Source organism: Hermetia illucens, chromosome 2 (genome assembly GCF_905115235.1).
Source record: "Hermetia illucens chromosome 2, iHerIll2.2.curated.20191125, whole genome shotgun sequence".
Taxonomy (NCBI): Eukaryota; Metazoa; Arthropoda; class Insecta; order Diptera; family Stratiomyidae; genus Hermetia; species Hermetia illucens.
In genome coordinates this window covers 154,639,124-154,665,951 of record NC_051850.1, presented here as the reverse complement: position 1 = coordinate 154,665,951, position 26,828 = coordinate 154,639,124, and the positions used below count along the sequence as shown (strand labels likewise).

Here is a 26,828-nt window from a genome sequence, read left to right as displayed (position 1 = left end):
TTTGCTTAAAACAAAACCATATTAAAATCCACAATACGGTGCTTAGGCCTCAAAATACCTTCCATACCGATAGCTGCTTAAGTTAATAATATTATAGATATTACCGTATTTATGATAAATATATTTTTACGAAATTAGTTTGTAACCCCCTTAACTTTATCCTAGAATCATCGAGTTGGCCGTAATATAGGTTATACTATATGACACGAGCATGAGACTATCATGTTTGGTAGAAATCACACTACTACTTACAAAATTTTAATAGGTCAAAGTTATCTCATTTGTTAAAATTTGTTGCATTCTAGGACTTTGAATGTCAGTATTATAGTGAAGTGAATAACCTGGCAAACTGGACCAGGGATGGAGCAGTCCAGGGTGCTTATTGGGGGATACGAACCCAGGCGCACAAAGGATTGCTTAAACCTCACCAAAAAGAACCTCCGAATCATAGTGGGAATTCTCACTGGTCATTGTCGGCTGAACTATCACCTAGGGAAGCTAGGGATATCTACGGACACTGCCTGCAGGTTCTGTGAGGAGGAGGACGAAACCTCTATGCACGTTCTGGGACAGTGTCCGGCACTTGTGCAAAGTAGGTCGATACATCTGGGAGAACACTTAATACCAGATGCAAAGCTGAAACTTCTGGAAGTGGGGAACATACTAAAGTTCCTAACGGTTACAGGCCTGCTTGAGATACTGTGATCAACAGGTACACTATAACCAGTAAAAGGGGCACAATAGTTCTTCAAGGACGCGGTGCGACTTTCCCTTAACAGAATAATAATAATAAAACCTGGCAAACTGACTGTATAGATATTAAGAGCTAGGTTCAAATGGGACAAATGCCCACGCAAATATTTTTATATAAGAAATACACAAAACCTTTCATACCTGAAGGGTTCAGCTTCCAGTTTCCAGGCTTATTATTTACGGCATTCCGTGTATTTATATCTGATTTATATATTCTGCTCTTTTATTTGAGAAGTAGATTTTCAGCTATTCTTTTAAATTTTATTTACAATATACAAAATATTGTTAGATACTCCCACGATTAGGTTATTTAACTAATTTTATTCCATTTTTCAATTCCAAACAATTAAGTTGAAATTTGTCGCATATTGCGAATAGTCTGGCTGGGTAAGCATTATATCAATTAATATATGCACAAGTCAATTTAGTTTTAATAGACTGCAATGCGTTTAGCGTCAATATTTGCCCTCCCTAACCAAAATCGTCACCGATCATCAAAAAGTTACACCAGAATTGATTTACCAGAACTACTAATGTTTGAGTTACTAATAAAAGAGGAAAATGCACATGCACGATGTCCAATTAGATACCATAAAAACGCATATGCTTACTGAACAAATGTTACTAATTAACCGAAGTTTACCCAAATGGGAAATAAACTTTCAGCGTGCTCATGCACAAATGTCGTGTATTTTCATCATTTGGGAGAAGAACGTGCTAATTATGTTAACCTTAACCGAAATGCCCAATCGAAAGTTTGGCTGTAATTAGGCTTTGTGGTAAAATATCATGTAATAGTGAAATTAAGTAAGGTTTAAGGTCATAATGCCCCTCTGAGAAAATGTGCTAATCAGAAAGGTTAATTTTGTCAATATTTTAATATTTATTCGTTCATTTATGGATGACTTTTACTAAACTCAACTCAAAAAAAAAAAACAAAAATAGTTAGAATAGCTTTATGTACTGTATTGAAAAAAAATCTATTTTTAGAAAACGAATTAGTTTGCTGTAGTTTAATACATTGTTGCCTTTTGCCTATTGCTGCCTTAATTAAATTAACCTTTTCCGATTATAATGTGGGAAGCGCAACTACACTAAATAGTTCATCAACTTATGCTCAAGGTTTAGAACAGTGAACCAATGCTTGACGATTGACAACAATGCATTATCTTATCCAATACAGTATATTATAGATATCCGTAACAGCTATAAGATATTCTCCGATATCTTGCTAGGCCAGATAGATGTCCAAAATATCATTAGCCCATATCAAAGAGATACATCATCAAAAAAACTGTTCAAAAAAGTCCAAAAACTGCACCATTGACTTCAAGTGCGCGTACTTCTGGGCCTGTTATACCATTTTCTTGAGACAATCACAAATATCTCTGAAAGATGTAGACAAACTACTGGCTTCCGAGATTTATCTGATTTCTAAACCCAATTCCGCGGCGCTTCTGTTTAATATCATGATGACAGGTCACCCATTGGCCAACAGATTTACGAAAGATAGTTGATCGGTGGAAGAAACGAAGATTTTCCAGTCCCCGCAATTAACTCTTCTACATTAAATGTCAGAACTGATGCGAGCATTAAAAAGTAGTATCGGAGACCTTTCGTCTGATACCCCGCATGACTTTGGTGAAAAAAAACCCTCCTTTTGCATGTATAGAGAACTTCTTAAGTTGATTAGTTGGTTGCATGGGCGTTCACAATTTTCGCCTATTTACTAAATTTGGTGTCAATCAGTGTATCCATTTCTGAGAAAAGTATGTGTAAGAGGCTGACAGACAGACGGGGATCGACCGATGAGGCAAGCCGCTTGTACGAGAATCATGAAGCTAGCCTAAACAAGCAAAGTGAGCATCATTGGCTGTGTTGCAAGCAGTATAAAACCAGGTAGAGGATGGCCACTGGACACACAGGCTTATCCCAAACATAAGTACGTGGACTATGCGGAAACACGGCGAAACAAGTTGCGATCCGACTCAGTTCTTTACGGGATACGGTGGGTACAGGAACTATAATACCTCTAAAGGCTCAGTTCAACGTGAAAAATTCGGTAAGGTACATGGCGCAATCAAATATAGCATGGAACGCAGTAGTTGCAATGGCGAAATAGATCCACCACCAGCTAAAAGAAGCAGAAGCGCATCGGAGGAATAGAAGGGGAGCTACTGCAATTAAGACCATGCAAAGCGGTAGGAGCCCATTTAAAGTGAACAGTTAAGAACTGAACAGCTTCACGAAGCAATACCAAAACGGTGGACCCACGGGGAGAGTGTGGAGAAGATATGGCAGGCTTTAGTCGGTAAATGTCCCCCATGGGTGTTCTAGATTTCAGATGCGTATCCATGATGAATTTCTTCCAGTCAAAAAAAGACAGACAGACAGTAAACCGAATTTAATCAGGTTTCTTCTACGCAAAACCTTAAAAAGGCCAACTAATCATCCTAATCTAAACCCATTCGATTGATCGTAAAACAGGTGCAATAGAAAAAAATTTGAATGTACCTGATTGCAGGTAAAATGATGAAAGATTTATCACACCCGGCTCTTGTTCACCTACTATGCCTACTATGTCACTAAACAACCGATTGGTTACGTAAACTTTTCGGACGATAATAATATCTTTGGGAAACATAAAAACTGGACAATTGATTCCCCCGACCCCGTCGTTCAAAAACTTTGGACTTGAATGGGGAACAACAAAATCAAAATCAAAGTTGAAAACCGGAAGCTTGGAGCTTCATGTATGAAAATTGAACTAGAAGGTCACTGTAATATGAATTTAATATGACAAACTATTCAATTTAGAGTGATACTGTTAAAACTATGCTGATAATAGTATGATTCCCTTCAAACTTTCCAACATTATATTTGATGTTGTGTTCACATGTTTGCGAAACTGTATAACCCTAGGATGTCTTTCGGTAAAGTTAATATAGTAACACACTATTGTTGACTTTGGGCACAATAGTCCTTTAAGGACGCGGTGCGACTTTTCGTTAACAGAATTGTTGACTTTATTTGAACAGAAATCAACATGATATGTTGAAATAATAAAAACTTGTTGTTTCTTTTTCGTTGGTGCGGATATTTATTCTTGCAAATACCGAACTTGTTAGCACTGATGAAGGGAACAAGTGATTCCCGAAATCCCGAAATATGCAAGAATAAATATCCACACCAACGAAAAAGAAACAACAAGTTTTTAAGGTTTTGTCTAAACACAAAACCTTATTAAAATCGGTTTACTGTCTGTCTGTCTGTCCGTCACACGCATTTGTCCCGGAGACGGTTATAGCGATTGACACCAAATTTGGCAGAAAGGTGGGAACTGTGAACGCTCACGCATATAGTGAGTTACATCCTTTTACGACGAATTTAAGGGGGGACGCCAAGTAGTCATTTTTTCAACGAACCCATTCTCAGAAACTCATCATCAACGGTGCAACAACCGGTGTCCGGTCTAGGCCTGCCTTAATAAGGAACTCCAGACATCCCGGTTTTGCGCCGAGGTCCACCAATTCGATATCCCTAAAAGCTGTCTGGCGTCCTGGCCCACGCCATCGCTCCATCTTAGGCAGGGTCTGCCTCGTCTTCTTTTCCTACCATAGATATTGCCCTTATAGACTTTCCGGGTGGGATCATCTTCATCCATACGGATTAAGTGACCCGCCCACCGTAACCTATTGAGCCGGATTTTATCCACAACCGAACGGTCATGGTATCGCTCATAGATTTCGTCATTGTGTAGGCTACGGAATCGTCCATCCTCATGTAGGGGGCCAAAAATTCTTCGGAGGATTCTTCTCTCGAACGCGGCCAAGAGTTCGCAATTTTTCTTGCTAAGAACCCAAGTTTCCGGGGAATACATGAGGACTGGCAAGATCATAGTCTTGTACAGTAAGAGCTTTGACCCTATGGTGAGACGTTTCGAGCGGAACAGTCTTTGTAAGCTGAAGTAGGCTCTGTTGGCTGACAACAACCGTGCGCGGATTTCATCATCGTAGTTGTTATCGGTTGTGATTTTCGACCCTAGATAGGAAAAATTGTCAACGGTCTCAAAGTTGTATTCCCCTATCCTTATTCTTGTTCGTGTTTGTGTTTGACCAGTGCGGTTTGATGTTGTTGGTTGATTCGTCTTCGGTGCTGACGTTGCCACCATGTATTTTGTCTTGCCTTCATTGATGTGCAGCCCAAGATCTCGCGCCGCCTGCTCGATCTGGATGAAGGCAGTTTGAACGTCTCGGGTGGTTCTTCCCATGATGTCGATATCGTCAGCATAGGCCAGTAGTTGGGTGGACTTGAAGAGGATCGTACCTCTTGCGTTCACCTCAGCATCACGGATCACCTTCTCGAGGGCCAGGTTAAAGAGGACGCATGATAGCGCATCCCCTTGTCGTAGACCGTTGTTGATGTCGAATGGTCTTGAGAGTGATCCTGCTGCTTTTATCTGGCCTCGCACATTGGTCAGGGTCAGCCTAGTCAGTCTTATTAATTTCGTCGGGATACCGAATTCCCTCATGGCCGTGTACAGTTTTACCCTGGCTATGCTATCATAGGCGGCTTTAAAGTCGATGAACAGATGGTGCAACTGTTGTCCATATTCCAACAGTTTTTCCATCGCCTGCCGCAGAGAGAAAATCTGATCTGTTGCTGATTTGCCTGGAGTGAAGCCTCTTTGGTATGGGCCAATGATGTTCTGGGCGTATGGGGCTATCCGGCCTAGCAAGATAGTGGAGAATATCTTATAGATGGTACTCAGCAACGTGATACCTCTATAATTGCTGCACTGTGTGATATCTCCCTTTTTATGTATGAGACAGATTATGCCTCGCTGCCAATCGTCAGGCATTGATTCGCTGTCCCATACCTTGAGCACAAGTTGATGAACCACTTGGTGTAACTGGTCGCCTCCATATTTAACCAATTCGGCTGTAATTCCATCGGCTCCTGGCGACTTATGATTTTTTAGCCGATGAATTGCACGGACCGTTTCTCCTAAACTTGGTGGTGGCAGTATTTGTCCGTCGTCTTCAGTTGGCGGGACCTCCAACTCGCCGATGTTCTGGTTGTTCAGTAGCTCATCAAAGTACTCAACCCATCGCTCTAATATGCCCATTCTGTCGGAAATCAGATTTCCCTCTTTGTCTCGGCAGGATGAGCATCGAGGTGTGTAAGGCTTCATCCTGCTGACTTGTTGGTAAAACTTCCGCGCCTGGTGCGGTTGCTCCCTGTACTTTTTTAGTTCACAGACTTGTTGGTTCTCCCAGGCTTCCTTTTTCCGTCTGTGAAGTCGCTTCTCCGCTCGACGGAGTTCGTGATAAGTCTCTGCGCGTGCCCGCGTTCTTTGAGAATGCAACATTACTCGGTATGCGGCATTCTTCCGTTCCGTTGCTAGCTTACATTCATCGTCAAACCAGCCGTTTCAACTCCTTTTGCGGCTGGGGCCAAGTATATTTGTGGCCGTATCCATGATAACGTTCTTCAGGTGGTTGTGAAGATCATTAGTTGATGCTTCATCTCCAGGTCCTCTATTGACTGCGGTTATTGCGGCATCCATTTCCCTCTTATAGGTGTCGCGGAGGGTTGTGTTGTGGATGGCTTCAGTGTTCACTCTCACCTGACTGTCAGAGGGGATTCTAGGTGGTATTGTTATTCGAGCTCGGAGCACCATGCCAACGAGATAGTGATCCGAGTCTATATTGGCCCCCCTATATGTTCTGACATTCATCAAGGCTGAGAGGTGGCGGCGTTCGATCAACACGTGGTCAATTTGGTTGAAAGTGGTCCCGTCTGGAGAGGCCCACGTATGTTTGTGGACCGCTTTCCGCGCAAACCAGAAACTACTCAACCGAAAAATCTGAAAAAAATCAGGGGGCTGCCACTATATGGTACCTAGGCTCCGAAATACCCTACATACCGATACCTGTTCAAATAAAGTTAATAATAGTACATTACTATAATTTTTGGTAATTTACAGGAAAACCCCCTTAAGTTCAGCCTAGAATTTCACTAAAGGCTATTTTGACATAATCTATGCATACTTTACGTGCTACGTGCCCCATTAGGGACAAATGCACACTCAAATCTCTTTATAAAGGAAATACACAAAACCTTTCATACCTGAAGCGTCTAGCTTCCGGTTTCCTGACTTGTTATTATTTCAATTAATTAATCGTTGGAAACACCGCATAATTTCACTCAGATTAACATGATATGTATTTTGAGGCCTATATTCATTTTTTTTCAGATTAAGTTGGTTAGTTTCTAAAAATGAGTTCTGTCTCCCAATTCTAGGACTTTCCTAGCTTTTCGATTGTATCCCATCCTTGTATGGGACTTCTCCTTAAACTGCACTCACAGGCATACCATTCGCTAAATGCATGGACTTTCATTGCATAGGTGCGTCAAATTTCATCTCAATAGGTGTAGCCATTTCCGAGAAGAGTGCGTATAACTGAATGACACTGAGTGTAAACCGATTTGATTAAATTTTTTGCTTTTACACAAAACTTTAAAAGTGGGCAGTTGCCCGAATTTGGCAATTTATGATTAGGCTCTTTTCTTACGTTGGGTCTTTTTCCGAACGGTATGCGAAGGTTTACGTAGGAACTTAGCAAAAGCGGCGGTGCTTTATGTCAATCAATGAAGTTTAGGTTATTAGTGGAAAACTGTTGAACAGGGGCGTAATATTAACCGAAAGGACATATTGTGTTGACTTAAAACTTTGTTCTTCTCTAAAATCATTTGTTTATCTCACGAGCAATAAGTTCAGCTAGTTACGGGCTTCTATCCGTATTACCGTATGAAGCAAATTTCTGCATATCTAACTTCGGCCTGTGTTGTAACGTTTCTTGTTCTTTTCCTTATTCCTGAATGACAACTTTTGTGATTATTTTTAAATACATAGTCTTCCTGGTTTCTAAGTGTCTCCAAAAATGCAGACCTTTCCCGATAGATCCTTAAATATTCTTTTCGTCCAAGTCTCCCATTGTTTTTCCTTAATAATAATAATAATCGTTGGCGCAACAATCCGTGTTGGATCAGGGCCTTGAAGTGTGTTAGAGCACTTCATTCAAGACCGTAACGGTACACTACAGAACACTGTAGGAGGCAATGTGGTCAGCATTGCGCTCGACCGAGATTATTACCCTGATTTGACTCAGATACTCATTCACAGCTGAGTCGACTGGTGTCCGACGTCAAATCACGATACAAATCCCGCTGCCACCAGCGAGATTCGAACCGCGACCTTCCGTACGACAGCCTTGCGCTCTAACCACTCAGCTATCCGGACTATCCGGTCTTTCCTTGCCTTGATATAAGGGGCAACTCTTTTTCTTAAATTACTACAATTTTCGGACCCCGTTTTTACCTAATCAGGTCTATATCGAATTTTATATTAAACTCACTTTAAACAAGTTCAATATGGTGTTGACCAGCGCGATTATCATTACAGCTATCTACTGTTTCCCACGGTTTAAGCTGCCAACTTAACCGGCTAACAACACATTTCATGGAACATGCACTTCCTGTTCAGAAGAGGAGCTCCCAAGCAGCTAGCCGATACCCTGTCACAGTATGGGGCTGAGGTAACAGTATTGCAAGAGATGCGTCGGACATGAGTCGGCACCCTGCATCTCAAAATATAAGCCTCATTATCGTTCAAGCCCCTATAGAAGAGACTACAGAGTTGGAGAAGGATACTTCTACGAGGCAGTGCAATGAACCTTTAAAGCCCGACCCAGGGATGATATCAAAATCATACTTGGAGACTTTAATAGTCAAGTAGGGACAAAGCCCGTACACACGCGGATTCCCCTGTTTATATGGAACTATCAATGACAATGGACTGCGGATTACACAACCACTGGTTTGCGCGAAAGTGGTCCACAAACATATATGGGTCTCTTCAGACCGGGTCACACAACCAAATTGATTACTTGTTATTCGAATCGCCACCTCTAAGTATTGATGAATGTCAGAACATATACATAGGGGGCTAATATAAACTTGGCGTACTATCTTGTTAGCATGGCTCTCTGATCTCGAATCGCAACTCCGCCTAGAATTCCCTCTGACAATGAGGTGGAACCACAACTAAGCCCTCGGTAATACCTATAAGGGGGGAATGAATGCCGCAATAACTGCAACTAACAGAGTTCCTGTAGATGAACCGTCAACAAATGATCTTCGCAACCACCTGAATAACGACATCTTTGGTACTACATGGCAGACCTGCCTAAGATGGAGCGATGGCGTAGCCCAGGATGCTAGACAGCCTGTAGGGATATCGAATCTGGGGACCTCGGCTAGAGTTTCTTTCTAAGGCAGGCCTAAACTGAGTGCCGATTGTTGCACCGTTGATGATGAGATCGTAATCTGATAATAAGCCAGCCGTGCTATAAATTGTTTTCACACAACTCGCTGACCATAATGAAACCTGCGAGCATATCTACAATAAGGAACAAATGTGAAAAAGGAATGAATGGGAAATGGCTCGAAGATATAACCCAATTGCGGAAAAAATATGGAAGGAACTTTGAGAAATCGCAATCACCTAGATGTCAATTCTTTGGGTACATTTTGCATTCTACCCCAGGTTTGGGCCAAGGAAATTTCAGAGACCGTACTTATTTCTAAATGTGGAGAGGGTCGAACCAAAGCAACGTCTTAGAAGCTCTTCAGCTTCAGCTCTTCCTTCTCACAAAATTCTTCAAACAATTACTAATTTTGAGTATCACATAATACCAATAAATATTTAGCATAAGTTAAGATTTCATGAGAAGTACGGTACAATCCAGTGAGTTCACAAGATTAGTCCACTGGAAGTAAGAACGTATTATTAGACAGTCTTCTTGGATTTGGCCCAAGTTTTCCACGAGGTGTGGCACGAAGACTCTATTTAAAGAGGAAAGAATTTGCTTATAGTACAGTTCCATGGAATTTCGAAAACTTTGCTCTAGGAAAATTCTGGATGAAGTATAAAAACTCCATGTTTGACGATTAGAACATCCATGCTAGAGTTCCCCAAGGTGGCGTTCAAAAACCGACACTTGGTTTCAATTATACTAAGAATTTACTAATTGACTCTAACCTGGCAATTTCAAGGTTTGGAAACGATACTGTAATTTTAATTACCCACTCTGATTCTCAGGATGTATACTTATGATGCTAATCTGCGGTCAGTGGTGTAATGATCTCTCAACAGAATGAATTAAAGCATTTTAGTATGCACTTGGATAGATGAATGACATGAAGCACACACATATTAAGGCGAAAGCGCTGCAAATGAAGCTAAAAACAAAAAGCATACAGAAAAGCGCAAGCGCCTGCTTTACAAAGCCATCATATCGCCAATCTGGGCTTACTGAATTCAGCTTTAGCATGCGCACATTATACTGAGTTGCGACAGAGAGCCAAGTCCAGGATACTGTGAATGATCACCGATGCAAGCTGGTATACGAGAAACGTAAATACCTACAGAGGCCTCAAAATTATGATAATAAGAGAAGATGTTACATTTTAGATACATTAGGTGTACCAGCAGACTAGCTTTCTACCCTAACCCCCAATATAGGACCCTGCTTCAATAGTGTAGTGTGAGTTCATTAGAAACTTTCAGTCCTACGCCCCACATGGAGGTTTAGGTAACCATATAGGAATACTATTTGACAAACCATCATATTTGATATTTGATTATGTGAATTTAGAACAAAAATAAGTTTTTCCTGCAAATGGTCCCATATTGCAATATTTTATATATTGGACTTCAAGTTTCCGCATTTTTCACTAGGATTCAAAGTACTTTGGAAATCGCTTAGCCATTATCTCATCATATTAACTTGCTGCCCAAATCTCTCAATTATACAAAATACTACTTAAATTTAACAACAATTACAAATTGTTACAGCACTGCCTTCGCCCTTTCTTGATACTGCAAATCATCCTGTTGCAAACATGGCCAACAACATTCAATACCTCCGCCCGTAATTCACAATCCCGCGAGCAATTTAGGCGGTACAACAATAAGTTTCGCCATCTGTCTATGATTAATAAATGAATGTCACTTACGAGATGCTTTGGAACGATGTGGGGCCACCCCGCTGGATGACTCCATTCCATCTCTGCACTGCACAATATAACCAGAATTTTCATTGTCGAAATAACCTGATTAATGCTCAGCATCTTTCAGTCGACAGATTTATCTGTTCATATTAGTCTTTTACTTCACGGTAATGGATTTCATTGTTAGTGTGATATCGCGAGGAAAGAAAGTTTCAATTAGCCGAAAATGTTTCATTGATGTCATTCGTTTTATTTTATTGCATTTTTGGTGGAGGTATTGGAAAACCTGGTAATTAATATTTCAATAATTTGACAGGATATTGTTAATTTTTCAGACAAATGATGACAGGTATTGTTTTAAGATATATAGAGAGAAAGATAATAATTAAATTAATTAACATGAATACAGGAGATAGGTCATGAACAAAACATCTCAATAAAACCTATTCTGGAATTTATTATCCATTTGTTTGCGCCTTTACCTGCTAGATGTTTTGAAAACGTCGAGGTTCACTAGAACGGACGTCTTTCTAATTCCTTTTGTTTTACATTATCTTGTATTATGACACTGAGCTTGTATTGATTCAATACCAAAATGATTCTATTTTTTTCTTTTTGTAAAATAGACAGGCCCATTCCTACATGCTGTCATTGTCACTCACTTGGTGCTCCGAAAACGCATAAGCCCCTTAGAAAATGCGCATGCAGTTCGGTTTCAAAGAACCCCACTTGGAAGGGTAAAGAGTGTTATAACATTAAATAGCAGCACCCACATGACTATATTTTATGAAAAAAAAGTTACCCCCCCCCCCCTTGCATGTATGGGGACCCCCCTTAAATTCGACGTAAACGGATGTAACTCACTATATGCAGGAGTGTTCACAGTTCTCACCTTTCTCCGAATTTGGTATCAATCGCTACAACCGTCTCCTAGAAAAATGCGTGTGACGAACAGACAGACAGACAGTAAACCGGTTTTAATAATTCAAAAGGGCTGGGGAGGAGTAAATTCTTCATGAATGGAATTTTAATCTTTTACTCAAATGTCGTTTATACTTGTTAATTATGACGCATAACTTAGGACGAAGCAAATTCTCGCGAAATTGATAAGTTTGAACTACTATAACGTAGTCGTAAAGCTGCTTCAACACTGGTCTAATGTTTCTATCTGATAATATTTCCACAAACCCTTTTGTTTGAGTGATCCACTCTTACTGGACCTTTCAGTTATTTCGAGGAGAAACTTCTAATAAAAGTTAATAATTTCTAGGAACTTTCTGGGTTCTGAGACGTTTTGGGGCTTCGAAAAATCCTGAAGCTTTCAGGTAGAGGCTACTTTCCTAGAGTTCACCCAGAGGTTGGATTCCTTGCGTTCCGGTAGGGGTTGTGACTTCATTTCTGTCTAGCTTAAGTGGCATTTGACAAGGTTGAAGTAGGTTTCTTAGTCAGATAAAAAATGAAACTTACTGTTTTCGGCTTTGAAAATATAAGCGGAGATTTTAAGAGTCAAGTAGGGACGGAACTCGTATTCAGACGATTCATCGGCTTCCATAGCTTGCATGGAATGAAATGATTATTGAAAGCGCCTGGTTTGCGCGGAAAAGTGGTCCAGAAACATATATGGGCTTCTCCGAACGGGACCAAATTGACCACGTGCTGATTAAACGCCCTCACCTGACAGGTGTCTTGATGAATGTCAGAATACATAGAGGGGCTGATATAGATTCGGATCACTATCTCGTTGGCATAGTGCTCTGAGCACGAATTGCAACACCACCCAGAATCCCCCCTGACAATCACTGAAGCCATCTACAACACAGAACCCTGTAACAACTACAACCTGAATAACTGCAGTCAACAGAGATCCTGGAGATGACGCATCGGCAAATGATCTTCACAAGAACCTGAAGAACGTTATCATAAATACGGGAACAAACATACAGATAAACGGGTAGATCAGGCAGTGCAGCAATTATAGAGGTGTCGCGTTGCTGAGTATCATCTATAAGATAGTTCCACACGCTTGGCTCCATTTCAGACTCCAGCATTTTTCGACAGGCGTTCCCGGAGGATGTTACATTATCCCTCTGATATTTTGCCATTCTTGGAGGAAACTTCCTCAGCAGCAGTCAGAACTGCAGCTTGCGCATACGTACACTTCCTTCCCGCTTTCGTGTCGTTTATCCCCACATTCCGCCGAAGATTCCGCTTCCTTGTGGCACATAACCCCACCTAGTGGTACAGCCATGTCCATGTCCTCATTCTCAACGTGCTTCACCTTCCTTCACAGTGGCTTCTTCTGTCGCTTGCTTAGGGTTTTTCCAGGTTCCCGGTGTCCAAGTCGCTTGGGTCTATTTCCATATACCGGCGTTAAACCTGTAGCGTTCACGCCACCAGCTTCCCTTTCTTTCGCTATTTGCCCTCGGTAATGGTAAAGGAGAAGGTTCTGACAGTCAGGATTCAGCCTGTAGTCTCCCCTGCATAGTTGCTGAAGTTCCCCTCGGCCGAACCTTCCTCTTCCGTTTGTGGGTAGATTCGGGCTGTGGTACCGCGGGCGGTCTTGCCGTAATTTGATTTTCAGTTTCTCCCAAGTGGAGAGTTTCCGTACTTTCCTTTCTGGCTAGCTTCACCGTAATTGTCACATATAACAGGAAGAAATAATATTGGCGACGTACGATCATAGCGCAGGGCAATTTGCGTTAACGACCACTATCCCATCAGGGCAAGACGTCGATGTCGGACAGTATATAATGGGGTCAGCAGAATCACACCTGCTGAGAGTTATTGACCAGAAGCTAAAGTTCAAACAACATAGAACATCTGGAAAATGCAGTGACCCAGGTATATAACACCGGGGCACTGATCACGAAAATGTCACCAAATGTATTGACTCAGAAACGAAGTATAGTGCTACTACACGCAGCTCCAGTTTTGGTCAATTCACTTCATTGCAAGGAAATTAAATTGAAGAACAATTGGAGCTGCATATCACCTAGGTATCACCTAGTGTACTCTAAAGTAATTACGCTTACGGAAGAATATAGGATGAAGTGGTCTGTATGATAGCAGAGTTGTTCCCAATTGATATTCTATGGAAAGAAGAAGAATATTTTTATGATCGTGCTTACGCCATCAGAAGATCTTTTACATTCCGGCTGTAGTCTGCATAAACAGGGGCGGGACGGTGGAGTGAATTCGAAAAAGGCCAAGGTTTTTTATCCAAAGCATAAAGCATCTACAACTTAAAAATATTATGGAGGGTTGAACTCGAAGGAGATGTAAACCAAAGCCGAAAAGGCGATGAAAACAATCCAGGAATAGTTTAGGTAAAAAAAGATCAGTCGAAAAGAGGAGAGGGAAAGAGGACCATATCAATTCTTGAAACCTTTTACCTCGTCGTGAATAGTTGTTTATACTGAGTGTAGGCTAGTGGATGCGAAGCCTATTTCTTCTTCTGCAGTTAAAGAGTATACCCATCTCCCCGTCTATAAAGAGTAACTCAATGCATTGAGCCTATGGGGAGCTTTGCGCACACCATAGGGTGAAATTACAGCACGAATCCCTTCTATGAGACTTTAGGCGAGATGCACGATTAGGCGGTGGTATGGCTCGACAAGCTGTCCACATCTAGGCGTATAACAAAAATATTCAACGCTACAGCGCCCAATGTGAGGTGTAAGTTTTGCAGCTGAGGTTTATTGATCGTATTTTGAAATCGATCTTAAAATGAATTTCCCCTAATTGAAGGATGGATCACAGGGCGATCTTTGGGGCATCGTTCCCGATAGAGTGTGAAAGGCTAAGGCACCGTCTCACAGGATAGTTAGTTAGTTAGTTTAGTTAATTGGGGGAGCCGCAGCTCCGAGCACTCAGGCCACTATTAGGCCCATTGTACTATCCCCGTAAGTTGCCTATTCAATGGCTTTCCGCCTACGGTGTTCGCAGGCTTTAGTGAATCTGAGAACATTCTCAAGAGGTAGAGAGTGTGCAGATTCTTCATGGAAGAAAACCTTGCCAAGGTGTCTTCGTCTGAGGTCTGAGGATGCCGGGCAGCTGCATAAAAATCTTTTCCATATAGTAGTTTAAGGGGCAGTGTCCCGCCAAAAGCCCTACTAAGGTTTTCATGTCCCACTTCTTAAAGGACAACAAAAATGCCGCTCTAGTGGCCCTAGGCTCCTTCACAAGGATTTTCGCTTGCCGGCAAGAGTCCAAATTTCTCCACTCGGTTGGGTGAATCCTTGCAATTTCACCCTTCAGAGTAGACTTGACAGTAGATGGTCGGATTCCAAGAGCTGGTTCTGGCCCCACCATTGTGGATCCAGACCCTCGCGAGCCAGTCTGTCATCCTCATTACCGGCGATGTTAGAGTGCCCCGGCACCCACATCAGGAATGTTTCGTTCAGTGGGCCAAGTTTCAGCAGCACCTGATGACAACTCTACACCAACTGGCTTGATATGTTGTTGCCATTTAGTGCTGATAATGCCGCCCGACTGTCGGAACAGATTCGAATGGTGCGACCCCTCCATTTTTGTCGCAGACATTCTTCTGCTGCCAATGAAATGGCATCTCACAGGATAACTGGGAAATACTTTTGCAAACGATATGCTTAGTAGGTGAGAACTGATAGAAAAACCTTCATGGTCCTACACAGAAAGGTATCAGATTCGGACGTTTATTTAAATCTAAAAGCTAGTAATATACTATTAGTAAGCTTATTTGAGGAGATATCGGAATGGGACATATTTTGAGGCCCCCCCCCCCTCATTGGGTAGTTTCGGAAAATGAGTCCTGTCTCACTTTAAGTGTGCACATTTTGGTTCCTTACTCGCGCACTTCACAATTTATGTTAAAAGGACCAATCGCCACCTTTCATTTGATACCCGACATGACTAGGCTCGGTGAAACAAATTTGAATACCCCCCCATTTACATGAAATTTATGCCACCCAAGCGTAAGATCGGTTTAGCCGTTTTGGAGAAAATTGTGTATGACAGATAGACAGACAGACAGCGAATTGATTTTAATAAGGTTTCGTTTTATACAAAACCTTAAAACTAAACATTCTCAAAGTGTAAGTCACCTCTAGGCCAGTTATCAGACACTTGGTGGTAATGACTGACGACGAATTGAGCTTTAAAGCGTATCTAAAGTATACAAAGACAACCAGCGCCCCCATTTGCTATAATCTATTTAAATGTTGGTAGACCAAAACACAGGTGATCCATTTTACTTTGGCCGCACTGCGTGGGCGAAGGCAATCACATCACATCAGATAAGGCGATTCTAGGACGGCGAGTGTGATCCCGGTCGACACTCGAGAAATTGAGTTTACTGTAATAAGATAGACACAAGGGAATCAACTATTATATTACCTCGCTCCTAGCTGTTTACTACAAAAAGTGTCTATACCCTTCTTGGATTGGGTGATTCACCGAATTGTCCTAAATATGGTAGCAGACCCATATGATGTGTGACCGCCTGAAATTCCCAACGGAACGAGAAGGATTTAAGGATTGACAAATCCTTCTCGCGAAATTATACATAAATAGTGGTGTTGGGGGGCGAGGCTGAAAAAATCAGGTAGCCTAGCTCCGATGCACACCCGCCTAAGTTGGAGCAAACTTGTTTTTTTTATGAATTGTACAGCTCTGTATAGAGCTAAAAAAACATGCACAGCAAAGAGGTTTTGGGGTGTGCTCGCAGTGATAATAGCAGAGCTGGATTTCATGAACTGCCAAAAGTAATCAAAAGAATTCAACAGAGAAGAAAAGACATTCAAAATATGCTCGAATACAAGATGAATTAATTTTCCACTTACAAAGAGTTACTCATAGAGTTTGCCGAAAAAAATAAATGCCTACTTGCTACTTGAATATATGCTTGAATAAGTGCTTCTGACCTTCAATGTGCATTCAAATTGATGCCACTATAGTTGAGACTAATTCTCATCAAATTTTCATCTTTTTCTAAAATAGTTAAGCAAATTTAAATTAAGGTAATTTCGGAGAATATTGGAAAGTTCGAAGTATTCAAATTAGAGTCTATTGGCATAAAAAATAATGAATAGTCCGTTCCCCAAATCATTCAACTTAAATAAATATGTACAAAAAAAATCACGTCCACGCATATTTCTCAGTTTAATAAATTTTTGCAAATTATCCCAATTGAAAGTGAACTTGGAAAACCCAACTCTTCTTGTGTCAAGAATACCGTGATGGAGAGTGGTAATAAATTTTAAATACATCTCCCAAGAGGTTACAATGGCTTTATTTTTTTTTTGCGACAACTCTGAAAATGCCTTCTTTTCAGTTGAATTACAAAATTGCAGAAGGTCATCAAAGTGTAAAGTGAACGGCAACATTATGTTTTAAAAGTTGTACCCAATGCACTAAAGATGGCAAGAAAAATACTTAACTTAAATATAAATTACGTTGGTTATTGTTCCAGAACAAAAAAAAATGTCTTTATGGGGCTCGTAGCTTATGAACTTACCATAAATATTTTTTAAGATTTTATTATGGAAAAGAAGTTTGAACCAAAAGTACCTTCAAATTTATTAAGACATCCAATAGCAGTTACCTTCGGTGTCAGAATGGAATGTAAAAATAAGTACATCAATGTCTATATGTAATATGGTGCATCATGGAATGACGAATCAAGAAAAGTCTTGTGTAATGGTTAAAAAAAAATTAAAGAAGCATTTTCCATTGTTGGTCGAAATCTGTATACATTTACATGTGTACATTTAGGACACCAGATATTCCCTTCTTCAATCCGTCTTCTTCTTGAACGAGCAACTAGTTCCCGAAATACTGGAAATGCATAGTAAAACACATCTTAATCAATAACGGAAAATTCTTCCTTAATATCTTTTTATAATTACTCCGCTATCCTAGACAATTGCTTGATTTTCAATTTTCAACACCATAAAATGATGAAAATTAATCGAAATAAAAAAAGAAATTAATCAAAATTTGTATATGTAAAATGATAGATTAGTTTCTAACAACTTCCAAAACCGATGCTAAACTCTGAGAACTTCTGTCAACTTCTATCCTTAGAGGGAAATAAACAAAAGTGTCATAAAATTCTATTAAATTTAAAGAATGTATCTTCTCATTTTAAAAATGAAAAATAAAACAAAAAATATTATTTATGAATATTTAATTGAGACTATTTCTTCACATTCAGGTTAAAGAAATAAAATATCTTTTTCTTCCTTTCTTTAAATCCTCATATCCAGTTTCATAATTTTTTTGGGTGATGATCTAAACTTGCTTTTACACTTCAACAAATTTATCTGTAATACTTTAATCGAATGTGATGGACAAAATTTTGATGATAATGTGCATTCAATTCTCGACAAAATGCATAATGGTCACCGCAATTTGTGGTGCATTTATAATGGGGATTCACATACTTGTAAGTCCGGATACAGATAGCATTAAACCACTCATCGTCTCTTATAACTGGTTTTCAGATTTCCAAGTTTTACCGAAATACGATTACAAGCGGAACAGTTTTTTTATCCGTTATTTAGTATATATTTAGCTTATTCAAGAGTGATCTCAGTTATGTTTCGCAACTAAAGATTCTTGAGGTGAGGCGATCATTTTGTATCGAATCATGTAGTCCATTTATCTTAAGTCTAAGTGGGCAGTTGAACTGGTTCCCAAACTATTATTTTTACCTTCATACCTTTTTATTTTCATTGAGTTTGCTTTTATGTATCAGCATACAATGAATAGATAAGCAAAACTAAAAATGTCAAACAAGTAGGACCTGGCAGTCTCATATGTCACTGAAAATTCACATAAGATTCGAATAGCAATTATCTCATCGCATTTTATATACAGATATACTTGGTCTTTTTCCCTTTTGCCCTTAGATTATATACTTAAATGATTGAATGAATCCGTAGGTATTCCCTATGAAATGACTTCACCACTCCATCTAAATTTTCTGCCCTCCAAATTGCTATCTTTCTGAATAAAAGCATCTCTGATAGCCAATATTGGTTTACGCAGAAGCTGAAGAATCAGGCACTGACGCGAAATATAGAAGAATACAGTATATTACTTTGGAAGGTATACATCGATTTACACTAGAGTCGCTTTTCGAAACATATCCTTACTCTCATCGGGGAATAGTTTCTAGTTCTAGAGTTTGATTTCTGATAATTTTTCTGCAAACGGTACTGGTTAGCCATCGTACTGAGATATGACACCGTAATGTCCACTTGTCCCGCTTCCTATACCGTCCGCCAATTCGGTTGTCAAACAGGTTGTTGGCTTATTTCTTTCTAATTCTCGTCTCATTTTTCTCTTTTTCTTTACCTTAAATTTACAGTTCCCCTACTCCCTTTTTGATCTCCCCTAATTCCATCAAGACTTACTTTGTTACGGTAAATTCCTCACCCATTGTGATTATGATATTGCTGGTGCTAGGGACAACTAGATGGACAGTAGGGACATGGCGTAATCAGGTATATGACGGAGATTCATCGCGGAATAAGTTAAAATTTCACATCAGATTATGCTGTATAGGAGGCTGCTTACCGGAAAAAACGGATTTCTCCAGCAATTGAGGAAGAGAGCCACTCTTCAGCAGACAATCAAGTAGTCTCTGAATGGTGGTCTAAGAACAAATTTAATGCGTGGAAGTTTTTCTTTGTTTCCAGAAAAAAACATTGTCAATGCAGGCGTGATTGGATAAATCATTTCATTGTTCGCGGCGTAACGGTAATTGTTTGTATTGTGGGAGTACTAATCGGCGCTTGTCGTCACTTCAAAGGAGTAGATTTAACCCTGTCGCGAACAGGTCCGTGCAAGGACACTGAATCGTTGTAATTCTGATCTGCCGCTCATAAAACGCATTACAATTGGATTTCCGACATAGCATTAACCAAAGGCCATCCTAGAAAGCGTCAATACTCTCGATACGGAGAAGAAGAAATTTCTTTTAGAAGTTAGATGCCAGTCAAAAGCCTCAATGTGGCTTTTAATTCAACAGGAATATTGAAAGGATAAACCCATTGAACAATTCGTTACTCCAATCGAAGTGGCATGTAGAGGGGAACTTTCTTCCTCAGGTGCCTTCATCGATACTTATTCCGATTCATCCGCTGAATGCAAATTGGAACAAAACGGTAGATCCTTGTATGGCGCCCCTGACATATTTCTTGGGATACTTGGAGGTATGTAGCTGCAAAATTTGTTTACAGCTCCCTAAGGGCCAGGTTTGTTGATCAGTACAAAGCGGCCCGATCAAATTCAAACGTAATCTGGTCGAAGCTAAACTAGATTCGGTTTAGGAAATTCAGGGACTCCTGCTCGATGGCGGATCAGACCAGTTAGAAAACAACTTATTTCCACTATTTTTGCTCCACAGATCCCTGTGTTTTGGGCAGACACCCAATTCTTCAAATCTCGATGAATTACGCTTTTGATCAGACAATGATGATGTCAGTTCTCATGTATTCCCAGGAGACTTCTTAACAAGAAAAATTACGAACTCTTAGCCGCAGTCGAAAGGAGATTCCTGTAACGAATTTTTAATCCTGTGCAGAGGGATGAACGAACCATCTGGACCACAAACAGTGGAAGAATGTTGCTTCCCAATTGGTCTTGTTCGCCATTAAGTGGATAGCGGATTCAGGACTCATCTCAATTTCATAAAAAAAAAATCTAAGGAGCTAGTGAAACTTCTGGTTAAAGCAAATTTGAAAATGTTGCATCAATAGGTGTCACTACTTCTGAGAAAAGAGCGTGTGACAGGTGGACAGACTGGCAAATAGACAAACAGTTTCCTACTGGACTTGAGCAAATGTCTTGATTGCTTCAAACGCAGAAAGTACTATACTACTTAGCTTAGGCTCGAGGAAAGTGCATTCCACAATGTCCCTAAGAAGATTCCGTCATCACTGAATGAAGCAGCAGAGATGAGTGGATTGTGAGTGTATGCAAAGATTTAGATGAAGTCACGACAGATTCGAAGGTAAGCGAGGCCTTAAAAACGCAACTCGGGTTACATTCGATTCTTAGATCCAATATAATAAGACAACGTAATACATGTTGTGGTACTCAATCGGCCACAATAATCCTCCCAACCGAAGCACGGAAAAGACTGTTGTTGTTGATGCAGTGGCTAGGTCGGTTACGAAAGCAGATATTACTAAAGAGGTGCTTCAATTCCTAGAATTTGGATATATCACGAGAAGCTATTCGAACAGAGACCTTACGATTTATAGTAACCCATTATCCAAGGACCTCTAATGGCAAGGATATCGGCACAGCAAGCAGCAGGATAGCATTTTCCAATTGAAGCGTGGAATGAAAATAAAGCAAACCAAGAAAACTCCAGTAATGGTTTGCATCCAGCAAATTCAATAAGCAGATTTTCGAGGAGGCATTATTGCATTAAACGACGCTAATGGGAACCCCAAAAGAAAAATTGTCACAGATTGTCGAATCATATCATGTTGCGTTGTATCCAAGAAACGAATGCCCAGTTGGTGGATCAAAATAAATTGAAGAGCCTTAAAGTCAGGACATGTAGGAAAAATATTGGACACTAATTTCTGTTGAGTTGAGTTGCACAGCTAATGTAGAAAAAGAGGCAGCCATTTCGAGAAGTAAAACTGGATTCGTTTAGATGTTCTGGAAGGAAGTGAACCCCATCCATGGAGCGGTGCGTACAAATCGGTCAAGTCATCAATTAAGGGTGGACACCGCACCGCAGATAACAGTATTCTCTTCCGACAAGTGCCAAGTGAATCGAACCTGAAAACCGTTCACCTAATTCCTCATAAAATTACCGAGATAACCACCGAAGAAATCCTTAAGGCTATGAACAAGATAACCGAAAACGTAACATAACATAACCCTTCTTCCATAAACATTGTAAATGTTGAAGCGGACGTATTTATACTCTCTGACAGAACTTGATATATCTGTCAGAGAGTATAAATTCGTCCGCTTAAACATGTACAACGTGCTTGGAAGAAGGGTTATTTTTTCGTAAAGTGGGAACTATTGCTAATCACGAAGCCATAGAAACTCTGGGCGATCATTCATTTTATAGACCTAGAGGAAAATAATTAAGGCCTTGACCAAATTAGAGGCTCCTAAATATCTGATGCGCATTGTCATTTCACAATTCAGACGATGGGCCTAAGACGTATCGAACTTGTGGGATTCCATAAAGATTGCTTGGTTCTCGGTTCTCTCCTGTGGGCAATAATATACGATCGAATTACAATTACAGCTTCTCAAAAGGTTGACCGCTATTGGCTTCCCAGATGATATCGGAGTAGGTATAATGTATATTTGATATTAAGGAAATGGAGGTCCTGACAAACAATTTAGGAAATCAGTTCCTGGCTGGAAAACGTCTGCCTCGTACTCACAAAACACAAAACTATAGTTCTAATCACCAAAGGAAGAAAGAAAACATCAATCAAGATTAGGGTTGGCCAACACAGCATATATTCGCAATCAACGTTCAAGTGCCCAAGCCACATCTTGAGAGTTTAGCGACAAACGGTTCTGGAAGTACTACATTGTTGGTGAGATTGTTGCCGAATATGGTGATGGTGGCTCAAGCCGTCGACTCCTTGCCCCAAGAGCTGTCAGCTGGATCTTAAGTTACGCAGCTTCTGTCTAGATTTCGGTACTAGAGTAAAGTCAAATAGGAAAAAAATGGAGCCCTTACTGATTAAGTGCATTTCGAACGTCGTACACCTATGTACAACATCAAACGAATCAACATGATCCCATCGATGTTTGGGGAACGAGGGACGACGCGACGACATAATCAGCGAGCCATGTACCTATCGTCGGTAATGAGCACCGAATGAAGCTATTTTGGAGTGACAAAAAAGATGAGACGATTCACTTAAAGGACTCTGGAGTTACAGAACTATGCTAAGTTGTTTCAAAGTGTATTCAATGACGAAAATCAAACACGTTGAGTATAGATTCATCGCTTCGGGCGTGATTACTCCCCCTTTTGCCCGACATACCAGAAAAGTCCTCAGAATGTAGGGCCTGTTGTTTTTAACTACCCGAGATTTGTTTAACGCAGGAAATTATCACCTGAGAACTGGTGTCACCCGAAAAAATCGTAGATCGTATGTTAGGTAAATAACAGCACGGGACGTTATTCGTACCTGATCCTTCCCGCAGAAGTGGTAGTTCCGTAGGCTAATCGAAGGAGATTTCCATCTTCCGAAGACAAAATTAAAATAGGTAGACAGTTAGATGGACAGTAAACCGATTTTAATAAGATTTTATTTTCCATAACATTGAGGGAGTCCTGAGTCCTTACCCTTTTGTTGTCGAATGGCATTAAATGAGAGGAAGATCTCCTCTCATTTCTGGTACAAGACTCCCCACCTGTGCAAAAAGCACTAAACATTTCCTCAACAAGTGGAGGGGTGATTTCCTCTAGTCATAAATGGGGAAACATTTTTTGTGTGTTATCAAATGTATGCGGATCCCAGTCTCCTTCAGTACCAAAAAAGAAGCCGAAAACCGATATTCAGCACGTCACTATCCACTTTAGTACGATATTAATATTCTGGGCTTTGAATTTACACGAAACAGATAATTTTAACTTACTATAACTTTGTTAAAAATAATAAGACTTTTACCAAACTTTTCAGTATCATACTCCATATTATGATTTAGGATGAACTTAAGGAAGGTTTTCAGTCATTTTTCCGAAAATATTAAAAAATGTCACTATTAGCTTCATTTGATGTTGGTGTTGCTTTGCTATCGACAACTGGATACACAGTTTTCTCTTTTAATATACAGGCAGGTTTATTTTCCTTTCGGGGACCAGCTGTGCTTTAAGAAAAATAGCGAGTGGAATATAATGCAAGATCATTTTCAATGGGAATGGAAGGAGAATGAAAGTGAACAGCCAGGTAAATTTGCCTGAAGTATTAACTCAGCTACAGATTGCAATGTGGTTTCGAGTCATCAAGTCATTTCAGTTTTTTTCGTCGTATCAGATTTGTTAGTTGTCAGTATCGTATCAAGCAACGACCACTGATACGTGAGAAGTCTGACCATTGAACATCGGTATGGCAATGACGATCATTTTTTCAAGAGTCTCCTTTCTGCTCTCTTTGAATGTGGCACCATGAAAAAGGTGGTTTATGCGAACAGCCGCAGCAAAGCAACAACTGATTTTTCGCGCGTTATATAAGGTCAAAATCGGGTTCACGGGAACACAGTCGTGGTGCTAGATAAGGCGCGACTAAGATCGGGAACATTTGCAAAAACACATCCCCTGCACTTAGTACAGTAGGTGACAAAGTGCTGCGGTGTATCAGCTGATCAGGAAAAAAATGACCGAATTATTTCAAGAATGTAACTTGCCAAACCCTTGATTTTATTTTTAAAATGAAGCGTAACAGCAGTTCATCCTCTGCTCAAAAAGCTCCTGGAGCGAAATGTCTTCCAAAACTAATTTTCTGAAGTAAGAAATATATCACATAGAACTCACTATTCCAATTTACACACTCAAAGTTGTATTCAGAAATTTATTTTATAAAATACTAATTTTGTTGATCCTTTTTACAATGAAGAAGTGAAATTGTTTTCTCTGGAATATTGCAATTTTATCCCTGTCTTTGCACTAATCCAATCCAAGTAATATGCAACCCTTGAAAATCCACCTGGGTAACCACTATCACAGCCCACAGCATTTCCAAAGCTAGTAATTCCGACCAGGGTACGCGTGCCATTGAGTACAAGAGGTCCTCCTGAATCACCTGAGCAAATACTTTCCAAGTGGGCACCTTTAGCACAGATAACGCTAGGCCTTATAAGGACCGAGTTGTAGCTTCTTATGCATTCTTCATTGCTGAGCACTTGCAGTTCGGCATATTGGAGTTCACTTGCAGGATGACCTGCAGACATAGATTGCAATCCCCAACCGCTTGCTACAACTGTTCTTCCAACAAGTAAGTCCTGAGATGAAGGGAGTGCGGCTGGTTGAATTCTGCTTGTGAAATTCACTTTCGTTGGAAGCTTGATTAGTCCTATGTCGTTAGCAGCTATGCTCGCGATGTAACGTTCATGCAGTACGTACTCAAACGAGTAGTAAATTTCTCGTCCTGGTTCGGTGTGGTCGTAGAATTTCAGGGCACCCAAATGCAGTTCGAAACCATATGCGCCGTTGATGCAGTGTCCTGCGGTAAGAACCCATTGATTTGAGATTAAGGTACCTCCACAAAGCGTCTGTCCGTTGGAAATAATCGCGATTATCATAACCTGGTATGGAAACTGCCCCTAGGCACTTGTGGTTCCATTAACTATTCTAACCTTTGGAACCACAAATCCCTGCGCACTGACGAGGATTAGTAAGAAACTTAATAGTAACACTGTTCGCTGCATCGCGAATATTCAGCACGTACGAATTTATTATAGAATCACGGAGTGGAAACTTTAGTGAAATTGCACCCCTTTTAAAGAGGAGAAGCTAAACTAGCTAACAAGTGGAATAAGATAAGGGAAACTGATAAGGGATTTTCCGCAAACGTTGCACTGATTGCTTTGATTTATCTATCAATATTTTTTACAGAGATTCCAAATATGTGTTTCCAGATGCAGTTAACCGATGCGCTCAAAAATTGAGATTGCAGCTTGCTGGGTACTTCCAATTTCCAAATAGCAACCTCTTAATTGGTTAATCTCTCTTATGTACTCAATACTATGTTTATATCGACAGAAGCTGTTTGTATACGGAAGTTTTTTCTGCTAGACAAACTGCATTACTCAAATGAAAATATATATATATCTACTGTCCACTGATGTTTCCATTAATAAATAGGCTTCAATTTTGAATTTTTCAGCACCCAATACGCATGTAAATAATACACATTCTGCACATGAGCAATAATTCATTAAATTTGAATTGGTTTGATTAGTTCACTTATGATAACGCCTCAAGTGCTGTCTCATCAGTACGTTAGTACAAAATTAGTAGTTTGAGTGTACATTACCGGAAGACGCAATTTAATAGAATACTCATCCATTTATCGATACAGAAAACAATGTTTATTTTTATTGGTTTATATTTGAAAACGGTGACTATTCACCGTGATTCATTTATAATTAAACATATGATCGCAATGAGAAGTAATATCCTTTTGCTAAAAACCCTATCTCGAGTCCCTGGAAACGATTTCGGGTCTCGAAGAAGCTGCTTGTCGATAAAGTGGGTTCCGTACCCACCATCCTTTCATCCAAATTATATCTCATCAAAATAGTCCAGATCTGCCAAAATCGGTTCCACAGTCAGTAGAGAAAGGATAGAAGAGATGGCACTACAGTCTAACAGCCTGACTAACAGTTCTCTCGGGAATCGAGTGGGGTATTTCCAAGCATAACGCTCAGATTACAACCGTCCATGTCCTCCACCCCATAAATTACTGCTCTAACTCTGCAGATGAATCTTACTTTTACAAACCCCCATTTAGCTGAGCGTTAGACCGCCTTATCGCTGTATTTAACTGAAGACCTGTTTTATAAATTATAACTCTTATTCTGCGTTTCCTATATATATATAAGATATAGGCCTTTGACTTGAATTGAGATATGGTCGACCCAGACACATGACAAAATCAATTTTCTACAGTCAACCATGAAGGTGTGATTGGTTCATAAGAAATTTGATCAAAACGTCATCTGTCACCATTTCGGATGATGTATCGTTTGCATATGCTGAGAATTTGCACACTATCGCTCTGTCTATGCTAGATATTCTTGCTCAGTTAAAGTGAAAGTTTTCTATGTTGAGTAAGCTGTTTTCAAATATAGGCCAACGAAGCTTTATCGCGCTCTTCTCTCTTTCGCATTAGAACTGCTTATTATTTCCGCTGGAAAGATGACAAATTGAAATAACGTTCGCAGGCCAGAACTACTGGCCCTTATTCAGACACGTACCTGACTGCAAAAGGTAGAGAAGCGTATTACGCATAAGG

The 26,828-nt window shown here is 40.2% G+C and overlaps 2 protein-coding genes across 4 annotated transcripts in view; both read right to left on the bottom strand.

Moving 5' to 3' along the window:
- Positions 1–26,828, bottom strand: part of LOC119648100 (macrophage mannose receptor 1) — a 268,613-nt gene that overhangs the window by 108,467 nt on the left and 133,318 nt on the right. The gene's annotated exons all lie outside the window — the stretch shown is intronic.
- LOC119647502 (chymotrypsin BI-like) lies at positions 24,418–25,223 on the bottom strand. The gene has a single exon (XM_038048457.1). The coding sequence runs from the start codon at positions 25,111–25,113 to the stop codon at positions 24,418–24,420; it is 696 nt and encodes a 231-aa protein (XP_037904385.1). The 5' UTR covers positions 25,114–25,223.

Bases quoted from the DNA above. Each gene is read 5' to 3' on its own strand.
- LOC119647502 (XM_038048457.1), bottom strand. From the start codon at position 25,113: ATGATAATCGCGATTATTTCCAACGGACAGACGCTTTGTGGAGGTACC.